Here is a 22,376-nt window from a genome sequence, read left to right as displayed (position 1 = left end):
TCGGGTGTCCAAAGAAGCAGAACTGGCCCCCGTGAAGCCATTGCACCCTGTTTTAGAGAACATACGTGCAGCAGTGGACATTAGTTTGCGTCAAACTGTGTTTTCATATTGATTTCCCTTTTTAAACTTGCATCGTCGATAAATTGTTGAAAGTAATTTGCCAACACTTCACTCATTCCAGCTTCTCAAATGTGAATATTTGCTGCTTTACTTCAGTCTTTGGATTGTTCAGACAAACAAGCAATTTGATGAACTCCTCGTGCACTTCAGGAAACAGTGACATGTTTTTATTTTTGCTATTTTCTAACACTTTATAGAACAAGAACAGTACTTATACATAAGATTAAAAAAGAATAATAAGTTTGACAAGAAATTGACAAACAAAGCAAGTTTATAGAAACTGAGAAGATATCGGCGGACGTCTTATTGCACCGTCCCTTTTTACATTCAACTTTCCATCAAACATACAATTCTCATGAATGTATCTGGTGAAAATGAAATACATACAACCAAAAACTAATTCCAAAACACACCAGTTTAAACCTCAGTTTTATGTTTGTTAATCATTTTATTACACACTTGTACTTCTTTACCAAACTATTCCATGAATGCACTTATTTGACCGTAAACCATCTTTGTTTTTGTGAACTTGTGGATGCAGTCGCAGCATCTTAGTTTCTACTTTGCATGTGAGTTCATGAGTAATATGTTGGTTGGGTCATGATAAGCAGCTCTGTCTTATTAACAACAGTTAATGTGTGGAACCATAAATGTACACATGTAATGAGTTTAGACTGAAGATGTTGATGCAACACATACTGTGGAAAACACTGCAGGATGAATGTGCGTCTACACCTCCTGCAGCAGTGGAGCTCCTATTAATACTGAAGAGGACATCCTATCTCAGCACGTGTTGTTACATAACAAAGAGTGAAATATGAGAGTGTTCCAAAGACGAACAAAGCAACCAAAATATAAGTGAGTTATCTCTGAGCTCACATTTCCTCCAAAGACTGAGGAATTGTCATGTTTATGGCCTGGATTTGAAGACTTCTTATCACAACACGTCACAGCTGAGATCAGAGAAGTTAAAAACAGATTCAATCACAGACAGGACAGGAATGAAAGAGTGATATTCTGTTCATGTTAACACCAACATATGGAGGCGTTTGTCTGACTACAATCTGTCTGATGACTCAGGACTAAATGCACACATGTTGTACAACAACGTATAAATCCAACATTCAGATTGACTTGGTTTTAAAGATATGAACTATCATTTAGTGTTGGTTCTGTTGGTCCCTGTGGACTAAAGTGGAAGTGTCTCTGAGCACCCGACTCTCTTTAGAACCTCTCATGTTACTGCAGCAGGTCTGACAGTCGGCCCCTCTCAGTCCTGGTTCTGGTTCTCCCGTGCTTCTCTTCCCTCCAGCGGGTCCAGCAACACGTCCTGGGTCTCCAGCAGCGTGGTGTCGGCTCCCAGACAGGAGAAGCTCTGCTCCTGGAGGAGGAGGAGGAGGAGGAGGAGGAGGAGGAGGAGGAGGAGGAGGAGGAGGAGACGGAGACGCTGCTGCTGCTGCTGGGAGCTGAGCTCTCCTCCTCCCTCCGGAGCTCCGGATCTGGGTCTGTCCACGGTGGACCGGTCTCTGCTGGAGGATCTGGGTCTGTCCACGGTGGACCGGTCTCTGCTGGAGTCTGAGCTGAAGGAGGTTCTGGTGAACCTGCATGAGTTCATCTGGTTTCACCAGAATCCGACCCGGTGGCTCCGATGACGAGCATCAAGAACAGCTCTATAGAAACAGACCATCTTCTCTCTGATGGTCTCTGTACTGATGGAGGTCTGATAGAGGATCAGGACTACACTGAGACTGGTTCAGAACCAGTTAGAAGTTCCTTTTAGTCATTTTAACGAGCGGACCAATGAGGCTGGAGACCAGACATTCAGCGAAACAGCGAAGACCTTCAGGATGGTGACGTAAATCAAGGAGCCACTTATAGAATATCTGATGACATGTGGTCGTCTCTTGTGACACATCTCACACTCCCGTCTGCCAACTCCACCATGAGACGACCACAACGCATCATCCTTTCTGATCTCACTTAACTTCATGTATATCATCCACCGTTTAAAAGCCAGAATCCCCTTTAGGAGTAAATATGAGTCCAGCTAAGTTTAAATAAAGACATGAGGGGTTTCTATCATTCTGACCGCTCCCGTTTCTGCACGACCACGTACTGAACCACGCCGTTGAGCTCGATGAGTGCTTTTCGATCCGTGCTCTTCTGCTGGTTTATTGTGCTCAGGTGAATTAAAGCAGCCAAGCCCTCAGATATTTCTCAACTTTATGATCGCATTCCTGCCAAGAGTCATAAAATACTCCAGTCATAAAATGCACATGCAGGGATTTGGCACGTAAACAGTACTTTACAATCGCAGTGATTCAACATGACCAACTGTTAGAAGTCACATCATGAGGTCAGTTTCCCAGATTGGGCGATTGTGGCTCCACGATGGTGTTTACGTTGGTTAAGCATCGCACAAATGGTTGATCACTGAGAGCTCGAGAGATAACGCTTCACGGATGAGTAAAGTAAATTAGGAGAGTAGGCAGAGGCGAGGCAGACGGAGAAAAACAGGATGGATGGATCGCAGGTGAAAAGGTTAGAGGAGGAGCCGGGACGATAATGACTCGGGGGAGGGGGAGGGGGGAGGGGAGGGTGACGGGGTCGCCGCTGTCTGCCCATCTGTTGTTGTGGAGCTGCGGTTTAATTGACTGAGTCCAAACCGACTTGTTGTTTTCCAGTTTTATCTCTGTGAAAAAACCAGCTCTCTTAAACAAACAGGACTTTCTCACTCGCGGCAACATAAAGCGGCTCGTCGTCTGCAAAGGACTTGATCCTTGATGTGGTCAAATCAAGACAGTCTGCATCTTTATATATCGATACATTTCTGATATCAGGTCTGTCCTCTGTCACTGAAACCATGAATTTATAGTTCATTTATGTAAATTTAACTTCATCTGAAGACCCAGAGATCCACCGGAGTTATTATTAACGATTACTTAATAATTCATTCCTCAACAAAAAAACATTTTCAAGCTGAAATGTCATCTTGATGCAGCTTCTCCAATGTGAGAATCTGCTTCTCTGTGTTAAACACCATCATGATATTATAATCATTTCTATCATACTGTATCTTCGGGTGTCAGTATTACGGAGCAAATCCTTCTAATACCTTCCGACAACGTAAATCTTTACAAACATCACAAATATACAGTTTCATCAGTGATTTCATGAAACAGGTGGTCACTGCAGTGAGGAGGGAACGGCACATTTGTGTGATTGAGTCAGAATCAACGACATTGAGTCAGAATCAACGACACTGCCTGTGTTCATGGGGATGAAGGAGCAACTGTGAGGCTCCTGATGGGTTCTTCATGGCGCTCTGTGGCTCAGAGGTAGAACAGATATCACTCACAACACTCGTTAGTGGACATATTTGGTGCTGGTTTTAGTCTCTTCGTGGGATTCATTGACAATTAGAAACTAGATCCCGAGAGTTCTCCCTTTGTACATAACTATGTCACCAGAGGACTATAATCCCATACAAGGGCTGGGTAACTGCATTGACCAAACCAACAACTGGATGTAACAGAATTTTCCTCAATTAAACAAAGATAAAACAGAAGTAATTGTTTTTGATACCAAGGACGAACGATTGAAAATCACCGCTCAGCTTCAGTCACTGATGTTAAAACCCACAAACCAAGCCAGAAATCTAGGTGTAGTTATGGATTCAGACCTCAACCTGAACAGCCATATCAAGACAATTACAAAATCAGCCTCCTATCACCTGAAGAATATATCAAGGATTAGAGGACTTATGTCTCAACAGGATGTGTAAAACTTGTCCACGCATTTATCTTCAGCAGACTGGACTACTGTAACGGTGTGTTTACAGGTCTCTGTAAAAAGTCCATCAGAAAGCTGCAGCTGATTCAGAACGCTGCAGCTCGAGTCCTCACTAAGACCAGGAGGGTGGATCACATCACTCCAGTTCTGATGTCTTTGCACTGGCTTCCTGTCCAACAAAGAATTGACTTTAAAATCCTGCTGTTGGTTTACAAAGCACTGAATGGTTTCGGGCCAAAATACATCTCTGATCTGCTGCTACCTTATGAACCATCCCGACCCCTCAGGTCGTCTGGGACCGGTCTACTTCCTGTTCCCAGAGTCAGAACTAAACATGGAGAAGCAGCGTTCAGTGTTTCTGCTCCACATATCTGGAACAAAGTCCCAGAAAGCTGCAGGTCTGCTGAGACCCTCAGCTCATTTAAATCAAGATTGAAGACTTTTCTGTTTGCTGCTGCCTTTAATTGAACCACATTCAATTCATATATTCATCAATTTCCTGCATTTCTGCATTTTATTTCTTGCACTGTTTCTTTAATTGTTTTTAAATCTCCTTTTCTTTTGCCTTGTGTTTTGATGTTTTTAATGGTTTCATGTGAAGCACTTTGAATTACCTTGTTGTTGAAATGTGCTGTACTAATAAACTTGCCTTGCCTTGTTTTCTTGATGTCTATAATTAAAACACTAACTCTGAGTCTCACGACCGATTCTCTGTCTCCACCTTATTTCCCAGGGGAAGCGCCACGGTCATGATCGACTGGTCCAATGTGACAGCGTCCGGCTACCGGGAGCTGGGCCTGAAACCCGAGGAGCTGCAGAGGTCCAAATGTGTCCTGGGCTCCATCCCGGTCATCTACTACAGCATTCTGCTTTGTGTGGGAGTACCAGGTATACGCTGTCACGATGCCTCGTAGTGAGACATGTGCACCTTTGCAGACAGTTTGGCTTTAATTCAATAACGACGTGAAACACTTGACAGTATCTCTTAAGTCCTGTACGTGAGTACACTTGTAATTTAGGTGAACTGTCATTTTAGGGTTTGAATATTAACTGATGCACTACGTGATTCTATTCGTTGTATTTGCACTGAATCTCAGTCACAGCACGGTTTGTGTTGATATCTATTTCTAACAGAAGTGGAAACTGCAGAGGACGGAATAAATCAATACACTGGTGTGTTAGAGGACCAGCAGCACTGTTGCAGCACATGACTACGGTCTGATGGCTCCTTCCACAGGTTGCAATAATCCAATCATCTGATCATCACTTTGTTTTGAGCGTCTGATTATCAATCCATCCATCGAGCCCTTGATCTGCATCACAATGCATCAATGATTCAGAAAGTGGAAATAACTGTCTTCTTTGATGGGCCGTGTTCACCTCCGCATTGTTCTCATTACGCGCTTCGTCTACTGAACGATGGCGGTGAGTTGGTATTGATCCGGCGTTCAGCCGCGTCATGTCATCGTACCCAAAGGAGAATGAATGGAAGAGGCCAGAGTCAACAGAGGGGTCCTCAACGTCTGGTGATGGAAAAAAGAGGAGAGGAGATACTGTACGAGATGTGTGGCAAGGAGACAAATCAAATCAATGCTTTGTAACGTAAACTGCTGTCAATGCATTTTACAAATGCAAGCTAGGATTACTTAATCCATAAAACAACCAGTATCTGACTGTTATTGATTTGTTCTTCCCTATAAAAAGGTATCACGCTATAGAAATGTATAATTAATGTGAATCAACTGCAGCTTTAAATCTCATGAATCGATAATATGATCTAATCTTCTTCTTTGTATGATTTCAGTGAACATCCTGACGGCCGTGGCGTTGTCCCGGCTGGCGTCCCGCACCAAGAAGTCTCTGTACTACTACCTGTTGGCGGTGACGTGCTCAGATATTCTCTCCCAGCTCTTCATCATCTTCGTCGGCTTCCTGCTGGAGACGGCGGTCTTTCACCGCGACGTCCCCGAGCTCCTGCTGCACTCCGTCAGTGCCGCCGAGTTCGCCGCCAACCACGCCTCCATCTGGTCCACCGTGCCCCTCACCGTGGACCGCTACGTGGCGCTGTGCCACCCGCTCCTCCACCGCCAGATCAGCTACCCCGCACGCACCAGGAGGATCATCGCGGCGGTCCTGGCGTTGTCCCTGATGTCCGGCGTGCCCTTCTTCTGGTGGTCGGACATGTGGCGGAACAGCCACCCGCCCACGGCCCTGGACACCGTCCTCGTCTGGACGCATGTGACTATCATCTACTTCCTGCCCTGCAGCATCTTCCTGGTGCTGAACTCTCTGATAATCCACACGCTGAAGGCGAGGCAGAGGCAGCAGCGCTGCGAGGAGGAGCGCGGGCCCACGGCGGCGCCTCCTCGCCGACTTGGGAAACCCACGGCCATGCTGCTGGCCATCACCTCCGTGTTCTCCGTGCTGTGGGCGCCCAGGACCGTGGTGGTCATCTACCACCTGTACGTGTCCTCGGTCCACCGGGACTGGCGCGTCCACCTGGTCTACGACCTGTCCAACATGCTGGCCATGCTCAACACGGCCGTCAACTTCTTCCTCTACTGCTTCGTCAGCAAGCCGTTCTGCGGCGCCGTGCGGGACGTGTTGCTGCTCAGGGGGGGCCCGCTGTACCCTCGACGTACGCTGCCTCACCCGCAGGCCCCCACCGACGCCTCCATCTCCTCTCTGTACAGTGGGAACAACAAGCGCTTGCAGCGGGACTCCACCCCCTTGTCACCTCGCAGGGCCAGAAAGCCCTCATGACCCCGCGACCCCCTTCCTCTTAATCCAAAACACCCATCATCCCACGGCCCCGGAGCACTTCTGACCCCCACAGAGGCTCGCTGCATTCCAGCGTGGACCGTGGACAGCTGCCAGTCAGCCCTGAGTCCTTCTCAACGGGCCTCCGAGAACTTTGTTTTTTGTACTAGAACATGTCACCGGCTGTTGTTCGTCCATGTACATCAGATAATCCTCACAGCTTATTACTTTTCTTCAAGAGAATATGACAAATTACAAGTTTTCTTTTCCATATTTGGTAGCAATGTGACAAAATATGTTTGGTGTTGTTACGAGAAATTAGGAAAGAACAACAGCCTGTTTTCTCTGTTAGATCCATGATTAGGAGAAGAATGGGAGGAAGGAAACTGATCATGTGATCAGCAACACTGAGTGTAATCAATTCATCCACGCAGTCCCACTTTTACCACAGCGTTGAGTTTGTCTGTCCAATCACACGGCTACGACATCCACTCTGGAAGCAGCAAAGATGAGAGTTTAAATATGAACTGGCTGCTATTTGTGCCGTTGTGTAAAGACGCAGAATGCCCCCAAAAAAGACGACCCGCCCTGCTGAGCATCGCCAATAGAGCAAAAAACCCCGAAATAACGCTCTCCGTCTCTGCGGCGCTCTCAGGCACAGACAGCTGCTGAGGCGTGTTTATTCTGCATGAAATGCAACTGGATGGAGCCTCAAATGAAAGCTCGCTGTTTGAGCGGCAGGAGAGGAGACCCTGCTCTTCAAACAGCCCCCCCGCTGCATCACCAGCCTCAGCTCTAAACAAACCTCAGGTTAGCCTGATGGTCTGCACAAACACACACACACACACAGAGAGGATACACACTCGCGTGCATGTACGAACACGAGCACCGATAGCTGGTACATTTCCATTTGCTACAACAGGAAACATTTCACTCCCACAATTTTAAAGTTGTAAAAGCAGCTCAGTCATTGTGTGTTTCTGCAAACCACAATTATGATGAATGTCGAGCTTTCTGCTTTTGGTCGGAGCAACTCGTACGAACAAAGAGGACTTTCAGAAGTGAGCGCAGACTTTGCATTGCTACGTAGCGGTGCACGTTTCTGCTAGCGAGATGTGGGGCTGATATGAAATGTATTTGTGAAACATATTTTGGGTTGAGTGGTTTGAATGTGCAACGCTGAGGTTTTTGTTCTGGCGACTGCTTTGGATGAAGCCGTCGTTCACTAGCTGCCCGGCACCAAACAGCCAGATGTTTGTTCTCACGAGTCGGTGGAGACTAAAACCAGAGCAAGAAGGAGATTCTATTGATCAGACGCATCAGAAACATCTCCTGATCAACGCTGATGTTGCTCTTTGTCAGTTGTTTGCTAACATGTTGCAACTTTATGAACAAAGTGAGATTTCATGGCTGTTTGTTCACAAGCTCGTTTTCTTGTTCATTGTTTTCTGAGGGCCAAAGTACATCAAATACTGCAGCAGCATTCATTACAACACTTCCTGTATCGTCACAAACATGTTTTAATGCTTCACTCAGCAATGCACTCTCAAGTACAGTACATATATATATATATACATATATATATATACATATATATATACATAAATATCTCCTCTGACCACCCAGTCTGGTTCCCACATGCCTGCTCTGGTCCCTCCACAGTCCTCATTGTGTTGACTGTAACAGTGAGGGACACAGTGTCAGTGTCCTCGTGTCGTCCCTCATTGAGCTGTGAGAGTCCGGACGTAGACGGCAGATAGATTCGATTAGAACACGTTATTGATCCCCAGTGGGGAAACTCTTTAGATACAAACCGTTCCTTTGAAGTCTCCCGCTGCCTGGCAACAACAGAGCGTAAGAGAGCGTGTAGTGGCCGGTTGAGATGGTGGGGGGGACTGAATGAGCAGTCATGTGAAGCCAAGATGTAAGAGCAGGTTCTATTCAGATGAAAGAAGAAGGTGAGGAGGGGACCAGGAGAAGGGTGAGGACAAACGTCCCCCGTCTGTCTGCCACCTGTCCTCAGCAGGTGTCCCGCTGACAAGACAAAGCACCTCACGGAGAGACCAGTGTGTCCTATCAGACATATCTGTCTCAATGCTGGAGACGTGGACTTCATGGACAAAGGACGGACTTCAAACACATCCTGGACAAAGCGTCACTCACTCGCGGGCTCACATGTGCATCCGAATAGTTCATGTGAAAAACGTCTGTTCAGTTGAATCGTCACAGCCAAATCATTTAGTTTCTGCTTCAGTGAATCTGAACATGATGAACGTTGAAAGTCTTGTTCTCGTGCAGTCACAGAGGAGCGGCTGGGTATCAGGTGGAGGATGGAGAGGTGTAATACTGCATGGGACTGTAACTAATATGTATAAAGTGATATTATGGTAGCCAGTAATGAGTCGGCCCCACAGACTGTATATAAGAACCGGACATCGTCATCGGGACATCACTCATGGATGATTTTTTGAAGCCTTGAGTTCAGTGATTTCACCGTCGACATCTTTGATTTTGGCCTTCGCCCTGTTGTTTACGTCTCTGGTAGAGACCTGTCAATCACTGTAGCCCCGCCCTAAAGCATCCCCTGCTTTATGGTCTGTGTGACTCTAAATGGACCATAATGTACTAAATGAACATCATGCTGTATTGAAGAAGACTTGAAACTAGAGATTGAGACATAAACTCATGTTTACAATGTTTACTGAGGGAATAAATCAAGAGAGAAGTAGAGTCATTTTCTATAGACTTCTATACAACCAGAGGAGTCGCCCCCTGGTGGACACTAGAGAGAATGCAGCTTTAACGCATGAAGCTTTGGATCCACTCTTCAGAACCGGAGGCTGCCGTCGGTCCGCTCAGATGCGGGATGAAGGATGACGGCCGCTCTGCTACAGCTCTTCTATGACGTCTCTCTGGGGTTTTTGGTTGAAGGAGACGGTGAACGGGTCAACAAGAAAACCGCCTTAAAGACCTCCATGTGACACAATGTGGGACGAGGTCAAGGACAGACTGCAGACACTGATCGATATCTGGAAGCAGACCTCATTCTTAACCACCAATCTGACGAGGAGAATAAAAGCCTTCACTGTCATCAGACACGTGGAGCTGAAAAGAGAAGGCCGCTTGTAGAGATCAGGGAAGTGAAGCAGGAATAATCAGCTCTTGAGCAACAAGTCAACAAGCAAAGAGGAACTGGGCAGACCGGTCCTTTAATCATTGACCAACAACCTCAAAGACCAACATCTTCACTTGTACTTTCACTTAAAGTCGGATCTCTAAAGAACAAGCCCATGTCCTCAACCCTGTTCAAATATTAGGATTTTGTATCACGGTCTCTGACTGAAACCAACATTTAACTCCTTAAAATCCAGTTTTCCCCTTTTAGCACATTTCACACCGTCTCACAGTATCACAAATATTAATATTCTATATCACATTTCTTTTGAGTTCAGAGGGAATGATTCAGTTTTGCTTCATATTTGTTCTCGTTGCCAGTGTTTTGGTACATTTTGTAACGATAACGATTTAAACAGAGATGAAAAATAATTGATGATTGATTTCATGTATGTGTGAAATTGTTAGAATGAAGTGGTTCAAACTTTCCCACAGCTTCACGTGAAAGGAGAACTTCACGTTGAATTTGTTTCATGATTGAACTGTAAACATTGATTGAAGAAGATGAACGTGTGATTTGTTCAGCTGAAGAAGAGCTTTGACTCTGAAACAGGAAGCTGCTTGTTTAATCCACAGTCGTGGTTATTAAGGTTGATTTAAAGTCTAACTTCACCCTCCAGAGGCTCAGCGGTGGAAGAGTTTACATTTGTAACGCATTGCTACAGCGCCACCTACATGTGAAGCAGCATCACTTCTGGAGAAGTCGAGAGAAAAGAGTCTTGAACCAAACAGCTGCTGTAAAAGATCAAACATCCCAAAATATTATAATTATAAAGGTAATTATAAAGGTACAGTAACACATCATGCACATTTTTGAGATTTTGGTCTATTTTTCTTCCATAACACGACTTCTTTCAGACTGGTTCAAAGAAAACATTTATTTTACTACTTAGTCTATTTGCGTCTGTAGATTTCTCCTAAATTGTCCAAAAGGTACAACCAGATAATGCCTCATTTGCATATTTAAAGATGCAATTCCAGAAAACTTTGAATACAAAACAATAATTGTCTTAATGCCAGTCACCAGCTGGGGACGTTTGATGATTATATCTGTGAGTTAAATGTTGTATTCTATTATTTCATGACTTTTGTACTTTTAATGCTCCTCCATGGGACGAAACCTCCCAAACTGCTGCAGGATGAAATACATCTTTCACCACCAGATGTCGCTACACACCACTAACTCTCCTCTGTCACGTGTGAGATGTTTCTGTGACGCTGTGATCAAATCTGTTTATGTGACGGAAACTAAAACTATCACGACTAAAAACAGGACAAATAAAAAGGAACGAGATATTGTGGGAGAGCTGCATATCCAAGCATTAAAGTGTGTGTGTGTGAGAGAGAGAGAGAGAGAGAGAGAGAGAGAGAGAGAGAGAGAGAGAGAGAGAGAGAGAGAGAGAGAGAGAGAGAGAGAGAGAGAGAGAGAGAGAGAGAGAGAGAGAGAGAGAGAGAGAGAGAGAGAGAGAGAGAGAGAGAGAGAGAGACTTTCTCTTGAATCAGTGAACTGTGAAACTTCTGTCTGGTGACTTTCTGCACGAGCTTCATCGAAGAGTGGAAACTTTTTGTGTGACTTTATTTTTTTATTTTGGTGAAGAAGATCAACAAGCATTCAGGTAGCAGAGCATCAGATTTACCATCATGTGTGTGTGACGTTCAGACATTCAACATAGAGACGTGTTCACATGAACACTCCTGTTCATTGTGTGACATACGGCTTCATGTATGTCCCTGAACGCATCCTGAAGTGTGCGTGAATCTGTTTTAAAGGTTTAGATGAAATACTTCATATGGATGTTTGTCTGGTGAGTGTAATAGAAGCATTATTCGTTGGTGAATTAAATGCATCACCATAGAGCTGCAGTCAGATGTGCAGGAGATGCAGCTGTGTGTGTTTTTTATAAAAGCTACTGAAACAGAGCTAAGATCAAATATCACAGACGAGATAGATTTATTATTGATAACGACAACATGCTCAGCGTTTAAGTACCGATCAGAACAACAAACACATGCATGATAGCTGTTCACGCCTCTGTGGCCCTTTAAGAAGATTCTATTGATTTCTGTGTGATTGCATTAACACCAACACGTTTCTCAGGTTCCATTCTTAACTGTTGACGAGCTTTCCATCGCATCACGTGATCTTTTCAGCCGGTGGAGGTTTGTCTTCTCAAAAACATTTTCATATTTCTTTTTGTTGAGATTCTGTTTACATGTTTGTTTGTTTTCTTGGGATGATTCATTTTGTCGAGCTGTTGTTTTTATCTCGGGTACTTTCACAAGGAACGTCAATATTTAGCGGTGAAAAAGCTAATTGTGTTTTGCAGCTGACGGCGCTAACAGTGCTAACAGTGCTAACAGTGCTCGAGTGCATTTTATTCATTGTTTTGGTTTGTGTGGTTTTATTCTATTTATTCAAGATATTTCTTTTCAATTATAATGTCTGAATATCATGAAGAATTAAAAGTTCACTGCTTTTTGAAAGGGTGTAATCGCATTCATATGCTATTATGTGATCATTATATCAGTGGCATAAAATTGCAATAACATTATTGCAATTATTTCTGGGACAATTTATTGTCCAACATCGTTTTGAAAATGTGAAGTAGCTGCCTGCGTTTATCCGTCACAAAACCACTTAGTTCGGGTTTGAAGACGCATCCTGGTCTGGTTTTAAATAAGTTCTCCAGCAGCGTCATGTGACACGGCATCACTCGACATCATGTGGTCAGGCCCCCTGAGTGAAAGTGCTCTGTTTTACTTCTCGCTCTTGATCACTACGTCCGTCACTCTGACAGTGATGGATTTGCATATGAAGCCTGGTGCGACTCATACAGACACTGAAGGCCAAACGTCTGTATTTGACGCCTGGGAGGGAGAACTTGGTTTAGTTCAGGTTCTAAAGTAGTCGAGGAATCAGAGGAGTCTCTTTTCTATGAAAAGGAAATTCCTCAGTTTGACATCAAAGTCTTTCGTTCTTCAGGTCGTCTACATGAAGCTTGTGAGATATTTGGAAAGCCAAACTGCTGTCGTGTTCTTTCATTTTTTTGTGTGTGTGTTCCGACCTTGAGCTCGCAGAAATTGCAAACATGCCATAAAACATTTGGTCCTTGAGCTTTCCATGGGAACAGATGAGGAAATAACTTCATTTGGAAGACCTGAAGCCGAGAGACGAACACGATAACTGTGCGTGACTGGAGGTCACGCCCCGAATGAAAACAAAGATATTAGCAGTGAACTATAATCTACGGAGAACAGCCACGAAACCAAAGGGACCAACCAACTCACGGAGAACCAGAAAAGGTGGATTTCATTGTTCCAGAAAATATTTTGAGTCACAACAAGTTCGAAAGACCGAACGTCCGCCACACTCCATCCATTTGGCCCAGAGACTCGCTCCACTTTAGGGTGAATGCACTTTCACCACATCGATTCTGTTGTAATCACAATGTACAGAAGCAATATCTGTCGACCGATTCTGTTAATGATCAACGTCAGAGTTGGGAAGAGTCCATAGTTTGACATTCCTCTGATATTTTAGCTTTCTGACTCTTTCCTGCTCTGAGCAGTCAAGTCATTCTCCGTGTACACGTGATGATGACGGTTTGAATGCCACCTGTTTCTGTGTGTGCACTGACTCACATCAGTGTAATATTTGCTTTATTGGGTGTAGACTACAGTATCGTAATGCAGCATTGGTGACGTATTTAAGTCTTTGTTAAGACCTGTCCACATCCAAAGCTTCTCAGACTGTCGCTGTTCCTCTGTCTGTACAGGTGCCGTCAGGATCCCGGAACAACTCGTCCAAACTGAGCTCTGGTCTCTCCCAGACCCCATGGCTACTAACGGCACTCCTCAGGGTTGCGGCCCGAACCTGGACTCCCTCTATTACAACCTGTGTGACCGTAACGCCGCGTGGGGCATCGTGCTGGAGGCCTTCGCGGCGGCCGGCGTCGTCTTCTCCTTTGTGCTTTTCATCTCGCTGCTGGCCAGCGTGCCCTTCACGCGGGACAAGAACCGCAGGAGCTCGGTGGCGCTCCACGCCTGCTTCCTGGTCTTCACCGCCGGTCTCTTCTGCCTGACCTTCGCCTTCATCGTGGGAAAGGACTTCTCCACGTGCGCCTCGCGGAGGTTCCTCTTCGGCGTGCTGTTCGGCGGCTGCTTCGCCTGCCTCCTGGCGCAGTGCGTGAGGCTGAACGTCCTCGCCCGGCAGAACAGCGGGCCCCGGGCTTGGGTCTTGTGTCTGGCGGCGGCGGGTCTGTGGCTGGTGGAGGTGGTCATCAACACCGAGTGGCTGATCATCACGGTGGTGCGCCACCCGTGGGGGCCGCTCAACGCCACGGCCGAAACCGGCAGAGCCACGGCCACGCCTTGCAACGTCGCCAACGAGGACTTCGTCATGGCGCTGATCTACGTGATGACCCTGATCCTGGCCGTGGTGGTGGCGGGTCTCGCCGTCATGGCGGGCAAACACAGCCAGTGGAAGAAGGATGGCGCCTTCATCCTTCTGACCAGCGTGGTCTCTGTGGGCATTTGGGTGGCGTGGATCGTCATGTACGTCTACGGGAACGAGAGGAGAGGGGGGCCCACGTGGGACGACCCCACCTTGGCCATCGCCTTGGTGGCGAACGCGTGGGCCTTCCTCGTCCTCTACGCGATCCCCGACATCTGCACCTTGAGCGGCGATGACGAGATCCCGCAGAGCTTCGGGGAAGACCTGTACCCGAACCGAGGAGTCGGCTACGAGACCATCCTGAAGGAGCAGAGCTCCCAGAACATGTTCGTGGAAAATAAGGCGTTCTCTATGGACGAGCCCAAACAAGGTGTGTAGCTGCTTATTTCACCTTCTCATCTGTTTTAAAGTGCAGTTTTTGTTAACAGAGCTCAAGCCTCGTTTGTTGTCTGGTGTTGTTTCATTTATGTTTGATTCATTTAGATTCATGTTTGATTCATTTAGGATATTTTTTGAATGTTTTTCTCACCTTTCAATAATATCAAGAAGAATTGAGAGCTGACCGCTTTCTGAAAGGGTGTACTTGCATTATTGTGCTTTTATATTATCGTTATCATTATATTATCATTATATCAGTGGCATAAAATGGCAATAACATTGATTTTCGCAATTACTTCTGGAACAATATATCACCCAACATAAGTGGCTTTATTTGGGCTGCTGTTTGTAAATGTTCATGATTTTAAACTTTGTATTCTCTCAGGTATGACATCACTCTGGTCTTATGCAAAGCCTTGTCAGTTCCTTTTATTCCCTGTAAAGCAAATATTTGCCTGGTCAACAGACAGGAGAACACACAGTGACCTCCACCGATGAACACTGAGTTCAAAGCCCTCACAAACCTGAAAACACAGCGATTACCCTGCAGAGTCCTCAAAAGGCTGATTTGCATCGATGTGATGAGCCCACAGAACCCGAGACGCTCCCGTCTGAGTCCTGATCTGATGCGGTCAAAAGGACCAGAACACTGAGTCTGTCTCCTCTCAGGTCAATCACAGACGGTGAGGTGGACGGTGTTGTGTGGCTGCTTCTGTCCTCGAGGGTTACAGAGAGTTCTTTCACCGCGCTGGAAAGTAACTGTTTGTATTCAAGTGTTTCCATTCTGGCAGAACCTTTGAAGCGTTCTCTCTGCAACGTGTGAGGAAGCTCATCACACTTTGTACCCGGCCACGTGTATGGAACAGCAGAAGAGTTTGTTTAAAGATTCAGCTTCGATGTTCAACATGAGATAAATGTGGACGATGTGCAGAACCAGCTTCACTTTTTCACTCATTCAAATGACTTGAAGACACAGAGAGATGCAGCGAGCACGTATTTCTGTCCTCCAGCAGGAAGTTAGTGTCACACTGGTGCAGTTCAATTGGATTTTGGATTATTGCAGAAAATAAATCTCACAACGTTGATGATTCTTACAGGTTTTGTTCATCGAGACAATCTTCACTAATGAACTCCACTATTATGATGTTTGAAGTGTAAAAGCTGACATCTAACCAAAAACACATGTAAGAAAGACATTGGCTCAGAGACGAGGGAACAGGAAGTGAACCTATTCTGACTCACTTCTGTGTTTTAGGATTCATTGTGTCATCTAAAGAGTTTAGATTCATTCAAAACAAGACTTCCATTGTCTTTCTCTTTCTTTCCATCCTTTCTTTGTTATTTCTTCTATTTTACTTCTTCCTCCCAGTTCTTATATTCTCCAACATGCAATCTGAAAGCAAACTCCCTGAAGCTCGATATTTGATTGTTAAGATTATTATCATTTTAATTCTTGTTCAATGCTAAATGCTGTACGCACAGCTGTTGTGTGATGTCACAACTCTCAGATCTGGTGCAGCAACACGTTGACGTCATCCTTCATCATTGACTCCCACAGAGAGTTCACTTCTTCTCTCTGCTTTGTGAGCTACATGTGTGGCTACATGAGGACGGTCAGAGTTTCAGTGAGTTATTCAGCGGCAGCGTGTCGTCTGAATCATTCCTGTTAATGAGCGTCCCTATCACCAGCACTCCCACTCTTCATTCCCACCACAAGCATCACGCCTTGTGTTTGCATCGTCTCCACAGCAACTGGGGCGTGGCGACAGTTTGACGTCGGGAGCCTCAAAAAGAGCGACGGAGTCGTCTCTCACATCCATTCCTCTGCTCTTATTCTCCTGATGAAGTATCTTGAGGGATTGTTGTGTACCGATGCGGAACGAGGCCCTGAAGATGTCACTCAGAGGGCTTATGATCAAGAGAGAAGCAGAGTCATCTTCTCATAGACTTCTATACAACCAGAGGAGTCGCCCCCTGGTGGACATTAGAGAGAATGCAGCTTTAACACACAACACATGGATATTTCCATAATCTTTCAGTTTTTTTCTCATCAATGCTGTACCACTATTCCTTCCACAACGAACACTTTATCTCCTGTATTTATTCTATATGTTATGATAAATATGACCACGGTCACATTGGGTGATTTTATTCTCCTGCCTGCTGTTTCCCTCCCCATGTGTCATGTTTGCTTTTACTTCCTGTATTTTGTGTGTTTTCCGTGTCGCATTAGTTAATTCGTCCCTTGTGTCTTTAGTCGTGGTGCTCCCCCGTCTTTCAGTTAGGAAGTCCAGCCTGTGAGAGTCAGTCAGAGTGAGTCTCTGGGAGTTTTGTGTTGCTGGTTTGTTTCCTGGAACTGTGCAGATATTATGGAAACCACATATTTTTGGTTCAACTAAGGCATTTTATTTTGACACGTCCTTGGTCGCCTATAGGTTCTAATCAGCTGTGACTGTTGTGAATCACAGCTGAGGCTTGTTGAGGGGGACGAATGAATAACGTGTGTTGTCCCCGTCTGTCCATCACAGCGTCCAAGCCGGTGTCTCCGTACAGCGGCTACACCGGGCAGCTGCGTGGGTCCGTCTACCAGCCCACTGAGCTGGCTCTCATCAGCAAAGCAGCGGCAGACGTGAGTATTTGTTCAGACACATTTGAACGTGGCACAGACAGCGAGCTGGTTCACTCTCTTATGACCGGAGGTGGACAATGATTATTGAAACAAAGAACAGTTTGAGGAAACAGTCAAAAGAAATGTGACAGTGAAGGTTAACTGTGTGAACAGGATTACAGCTGATTTTACAACAGCTGATTTCAAATGGAGCAAAGACACAAACCATGGACATGCACGTGAGCAGAAAGGGGGCAAAGATTTAAAATACTTGATTACATTTTTGGACTCTGAGGTTCTTAAGTTCTGGTAAACGGTTTGTGGAGGTCTCTCCAAAGAGCCCCCCCCCCCTCATTTATTGGATGTTTGTGTCATGGGGCTGATGTGCAGCACCCTCCGGAGGTCTCCTACGACGTCATCATCCCCAGAGCGTCCACCCACTCAGCAGCCACCAGCGGGAGCAGCACGCCGCCGACGCGCGGCGAGGCCGGCGGCGCCGCTCACACTCAGACCAACGGGAACAGCGTAGGTCGCCTCCTCGCTCCTCCCTCCTCGACTCCTTCTGTCCCCCCCGACCTCTCGGCTCCTGCTGTATCCATGGCAACTTCTTCTACAGGTTGACCATGAATCACTTCTTTGTCTGTTTGTTTTTCTTCTTTCTTGCCTGCTGGAGCTCTCTGGTGTTTCACTGCGTCTGTAGTTCACTCTGTTCTTCCATCTCTTCAGTGGAGAAGAACTGTTGGTGAGACAGGGTTTGATTTGACATCATTTGTCTCTTTCTGGTCTTATTCTTTTCCATATTGCTCTGTGCTTAACATGTCTCTTCTGAATGTTTCTGAAGAGGCTGCCTGTAGTCACTTCTAGATTTGAATCAGCTGTGACTGTGAATCAAAGCTGCTGTCCGAGCCCCCCCCCCCCCTCCAGTGTAAACTGATATCATGTGAAGTCTCATTCACTGCTGTTTGATGGACCGTCTCTCTTCTTCTGCAGGGGAAGGGTCTTCATAGGACGTCCCAGTGGTGAAGCCGCTGACGCTCTCAACACCTCGTCACGTTAACTTCTCGTCTCTTCCTTTGCTTCGCTGACTGTGTGTCTGCTGGTCGTCTAAGCTGTTCTAGAGGAGCAGACATGTGGAGCCCCCCCCCTGCTGATGGAAGACAAACCTTCTATTGACTGGCTCCGTCTGGGCCGGCCGGCTGTCAGACAGTGTAAAGCTTCATTTGGACGTCAGAACAAAGACTTTCTGCTGCGGTCGCCGGACTGTGAGCTCTCTGCTGGACCCAAATCACACAGATGAAGAGTGACGCTGCTGACGCCACAAATATATGATATCCACACAGTGCCCCCCCCGAAACACACCACAAACAAACCTGCAGCACCAGTGGAACTTTATCGACTCACTTAGGATTGTGAATATTGTGAATAACCACAAAGGTCTCACATAAAATGGAGCAGCTGGTGTTAGATTGATGTAAATATGTTGTTAATGTGTCAACGGTTGTCACTGCATGAAGGCATTGTATGAATATGTATATTTAACACTATTTATAGCACCACTGTGTGCTATTTGATGATTTAATCTTATTTCTACTGAAACAATCACGAATAGAGATGAACTATTTTCACCGTTTTATAACGCTCAATGTACGTTCTCACAGAAGGTTGTGTCCATATTATATATATATATATACATATATATATTATATATATATATATATAATATATATATATATATATATATATATATATATTATATATATATATATATAATATATATGTATATATATATTATATATATATATATTATATATATATATATATATATATTATATATATAATATATATATATATATATACATTAAATGAATATGTATATATATATATATATATATATAATATATATATATATATAATATATAATATATATATATATATATTAAATGAATATGTATATATATATGTATATATATATATATATATATATATTAAGTGAATATGTATCCACTATGTTCACTGACAGCAACATTATAGAAGCTTTTTCATTTTAGCTCCAGAAAAGCGCCGTCAAAGCCTCATGGGAGTTGTAGTTCAATGTTGACAAAACACTCAAGGGATTTGCACGAAACCATGAACTCTTCACTCTGCAGTCTTATCGAGCGTGTTGTCAGAATGTACACTGAGATCTCTGAGTGAGCAATCTTTGGTTACTCAAAGCTAACTCCCATCATGCATTGTGCAGACAGGGATCCTTCTAGAATGAATCTTCTGGTGCTGTTGGAAACATCTTCATCCCACTCGCCAGGGACAGATGTTGGCATGTCTGCATATCTGCAAACAACTCATCCACCTGATCGTCGTCTGTTTGGCTATTATAAAGTAGGTCACTTGTTCTGACTGTTGCTTCGTCACGTTGATGCATTTCTTTTGTGTGTCCATCAAGAACACTCCTAATTGACTTTCCATTGGCATTATTTTTGAAGAAAACAAAAACACACAATTTGTGTCCATGAACACGAACCAATAGATTACATTTCGTGACTATTTCACAAACTGCCATGACACTGAAGATACGTTCGAACGAAAGAAAACAGGAACAGTAGACGCAACATTTGGTTTCATTGTCGAGAGAAAACAAACGTGTCATGTTCTCACTGTTAGAAAGACAAATGAGAGAAACCCTTGAAGAGAAACGATCTCACAGCTTCAGCTGTTTATGATGCCTTTGACTTCACGTGGAGCCAGTGTGTGACATGTCTTTGAAACAGCAAATGAATGGGATGAGGCAGCCAGAGGGTGTAACAGGAAGTGTCCTGTATTCTATGGGAGAAGGATGCATTCATGAAACATGCAAAAGATGGTCATGCACGTCCTGCTGCAGACGAAGAAGAGTCTGACTGTTGATACTCACTCTGACATGTATTTAACTATTTACCACGTTCACACTTGAGCTGTGAATAAAGCTGCAGTCTTTGCCAGACGGTTGTATTTATTCCACATCGTGACTGTGTTCAAATACAAGTTGGAGGTCCAGTGTGACAAACTACATTCAAATATTCAAATGTGAGAAACATATCCACAAATAAACGTACAAACCTGACATCGATCGCTTCTTAAAGGGCCGGTGTGTATCATGTCAGGGGATCTGTATGTTTTTTCGTTCGTGTATAATCACAAGTTTCTACAGCAGCCCAGAACAGACCAGCAACCTCTGTAGCTCTCAGAGTGGTTACTGTGGTCAGGACGACCCCTGAGAGGGGCGTCGCCACAGTTTGGGAAAAGATGAAGAGTGGGTGGAGTTCAGTTGATTACAATATATATAAATACATATGTATATTTATATATATTTATATATCTAAATATATATATATATATGTATATATAAATATATATATATATATATTTATATTTATACATATATATATATATATATATATATAAATACATATGTATATTTATATATATTTATATCTGTTGACGATGACAGTCGAGGTGTGGACCTCTGTTTGGTAGCTGTGTGTCCGGGGGAATATGGAAGTGTCAGGAGTGTGAGACAGCCTCACTGTGAGAGCTGATTGGTGCTGGGAGTCAGCGCCTGCTTCCTGCTGATAGCGCGTGTATCCAAGACACCGAGCGGTTTGTCCAATTAGTTATGGTGACACACAAACATGGCGTGTGATGGAGCTCAGGAGAGAACTGCAGTGACGAGAGGAAGCTGCTGTGAGAAGCAGCCTCTGGTGTCTTTAACTGCTGCTCAGCTTCTCTCAGCAGACGACCTCATGTCGTCAACACACACGGTGCTATAGAAATGTGGACAATGACTCATTCAAACAGCCTCCTGTTCATTCCAATGCGTGTACACTTTGTCAGTGGTGGAACAAAGTTGCATCTTCTGCTTATTTATATTTATTTATTGCGGTATGGGACTGTAAAGTACGACATATATCAAAGTAGTGGAGTAAAAGTACACAGTACGGTAACTTAAAGCTGCATTCGATTTGTTTTTGGGCCACTTGGGGGCTAATTTACGGAGTTCCTGTGAGATCAACACGAGCAGAAGAAGAACAATCGTCACCAATTTGACGACCCAGCGAAACTGTTTCCAGGGGGACGCTTAAAGGGGACGCACACGGCCAAAAGACCAATGCTTGTTGTTACTCTTTGTGTGTCATGATGCGGTCAGAAAATGAGCTGAAACGTAATTCTTTTTGATTCATTTGAACGTTGTTGATCATGTGATGAAGATGTTATCACACGCATCGATCATGCATCACAATGACCGATAGCCGACTTCAACAACTTTGCAGGTAGCTTGTGCTCATTGTGTTTCCTCGCACTTCGTTTCTGCAAACCGCGGATCCATTGAATGTGGACGTTTTGGTTTATTTGCATTCGGTCAGAGTGACGTAGTGTAACGACTCAAAGTTATGTGGTACCAAAGATCCAAGTGGAACAAGCGGGAATGTAAAATAAGGGCTGGTGGGAACACAAGACTTTCACTCAGAAGACCCTTGTTCCTGTTGCTCGTCACAACGTCCAGTGAGGTTGTTTGTCTGTTTACGGTCGGGAAGCTGTTTCGGTTGTTTCGGTGTTATGTTAACACAAACCCTGATCGCTTTTAGATCTCGTTTTGTTGCCTGAACCAAACCAATTATTAACATCATTGTGCATTTACAGGGTAATATGAAACATATTTCTGAAACTTATTTTTGAGTTTATGGTCTCAATCTCTAGTTTCAAGTCTTCTTCAATACAGCATGATGTTCATTTAGTACATTATGGTCCATTGAGAGTCACACAGACCATAAAGCAGGGGATGCTTTAGGGCGGGGCTACACAGTGATTGACAGGTCGACACCAGAGACGTATACAGCGTCTCTACGTCACTCCTCAGTCCAGATATGCTCACTTCATTGGCCGAAAAAAGCCAAGATGGCGACGGCCAAAACGCCAAATTTGAGGCTTCAAAATGGCAGTCTGTAAACCAATAGGTGATGTCACTACGACTACGTCCACTTCTTATCTACAGTCTGTGGTTCAGTGCAGCTTTAATACTGACACACAACTACCTCAAGGCTTGTTTTAAAGTAAAGC

The 22,376-nt window shown here is 44.6% G+C and overlaps 2 protein-coding genes across 3 annotated transcripts; both read left to right on the top strand.

The window, feature by feature from the left end:
• Positions 1 to 4,661: 4,661 nt before the first annotated feature.
• On the top strand, positions 4,662 to 6,675 carry gpr142 (G protein-coupled receptor 142; the record flags this gene model as incomplete). Its single annotated transcript, XM_079293401.1, has 2 exons — positions 4,662 to 4,800; positions 5,717 to 6,675. 2 exons carry the CDS (start codon positions 4,662 to 4,664, stop codon positions 6,673 to 6,675), a joined length of 1,098 nt encoding a protein of 365 aa, XP_079149527.1.
• Positions 6,676 to 13,669: 6,994 nt separating this feature from the next.
• On the top strand, positions 13,670 to 18,375 carry gprc5c (G protein-coupled receptor, class C, group 5, member C; the record flags this gene model as incomplete). 2 transcript variants are annotated; one of them, XM_079293901.1, is made up of 4 exons in its annotated part: positions 13,670 to 14,669; positions 17,206 to 17,306; positions 17,676 to 17,810; positions 18,276 to 18,331. In XM_079293901.1, the coding sequence occupies 4 exons, from the start codon at positions 13,682 to 13,684 to the stop codon at positions 18,306 to 18,308; spliced, it is 1,257 nt and encodes a 418-aa protein (XP_079150027.1). In that variant the 3' UTR covers positions 18,309 to 18,331. The 2 variants fall into 2 exon arrangements, with proteins under 2 accessions (XP_079150027.1, XP_079150026.1); XM_079293900.1 differs by lacking the exon at positions 17,676 to 17,810 and having other exon boundaries at positions 13,682 to 14,669; positions 18,276 to 18,375.
• Positions 18,376 to 22,376: the final 4,001 nt, after the last annotated feature.

The sequence above is a fragment of the Melanostigma gelatinosum genome, assembly GCF_949748355.1.
Source record: "Melanostigma gelatinosum genome assembly, chromosome: 21".
NCBI classification, from domain to species: domain Eukaryota; kingdom Metazoa; phylum Chordata; class Actinopteri; order Perciformes; family Zoarcidae; genus Melanostigma; species Melanostigma gelatinosum.
This window is presented reverse-complemented; position numbering and strand designations above follow the sequence as displayed.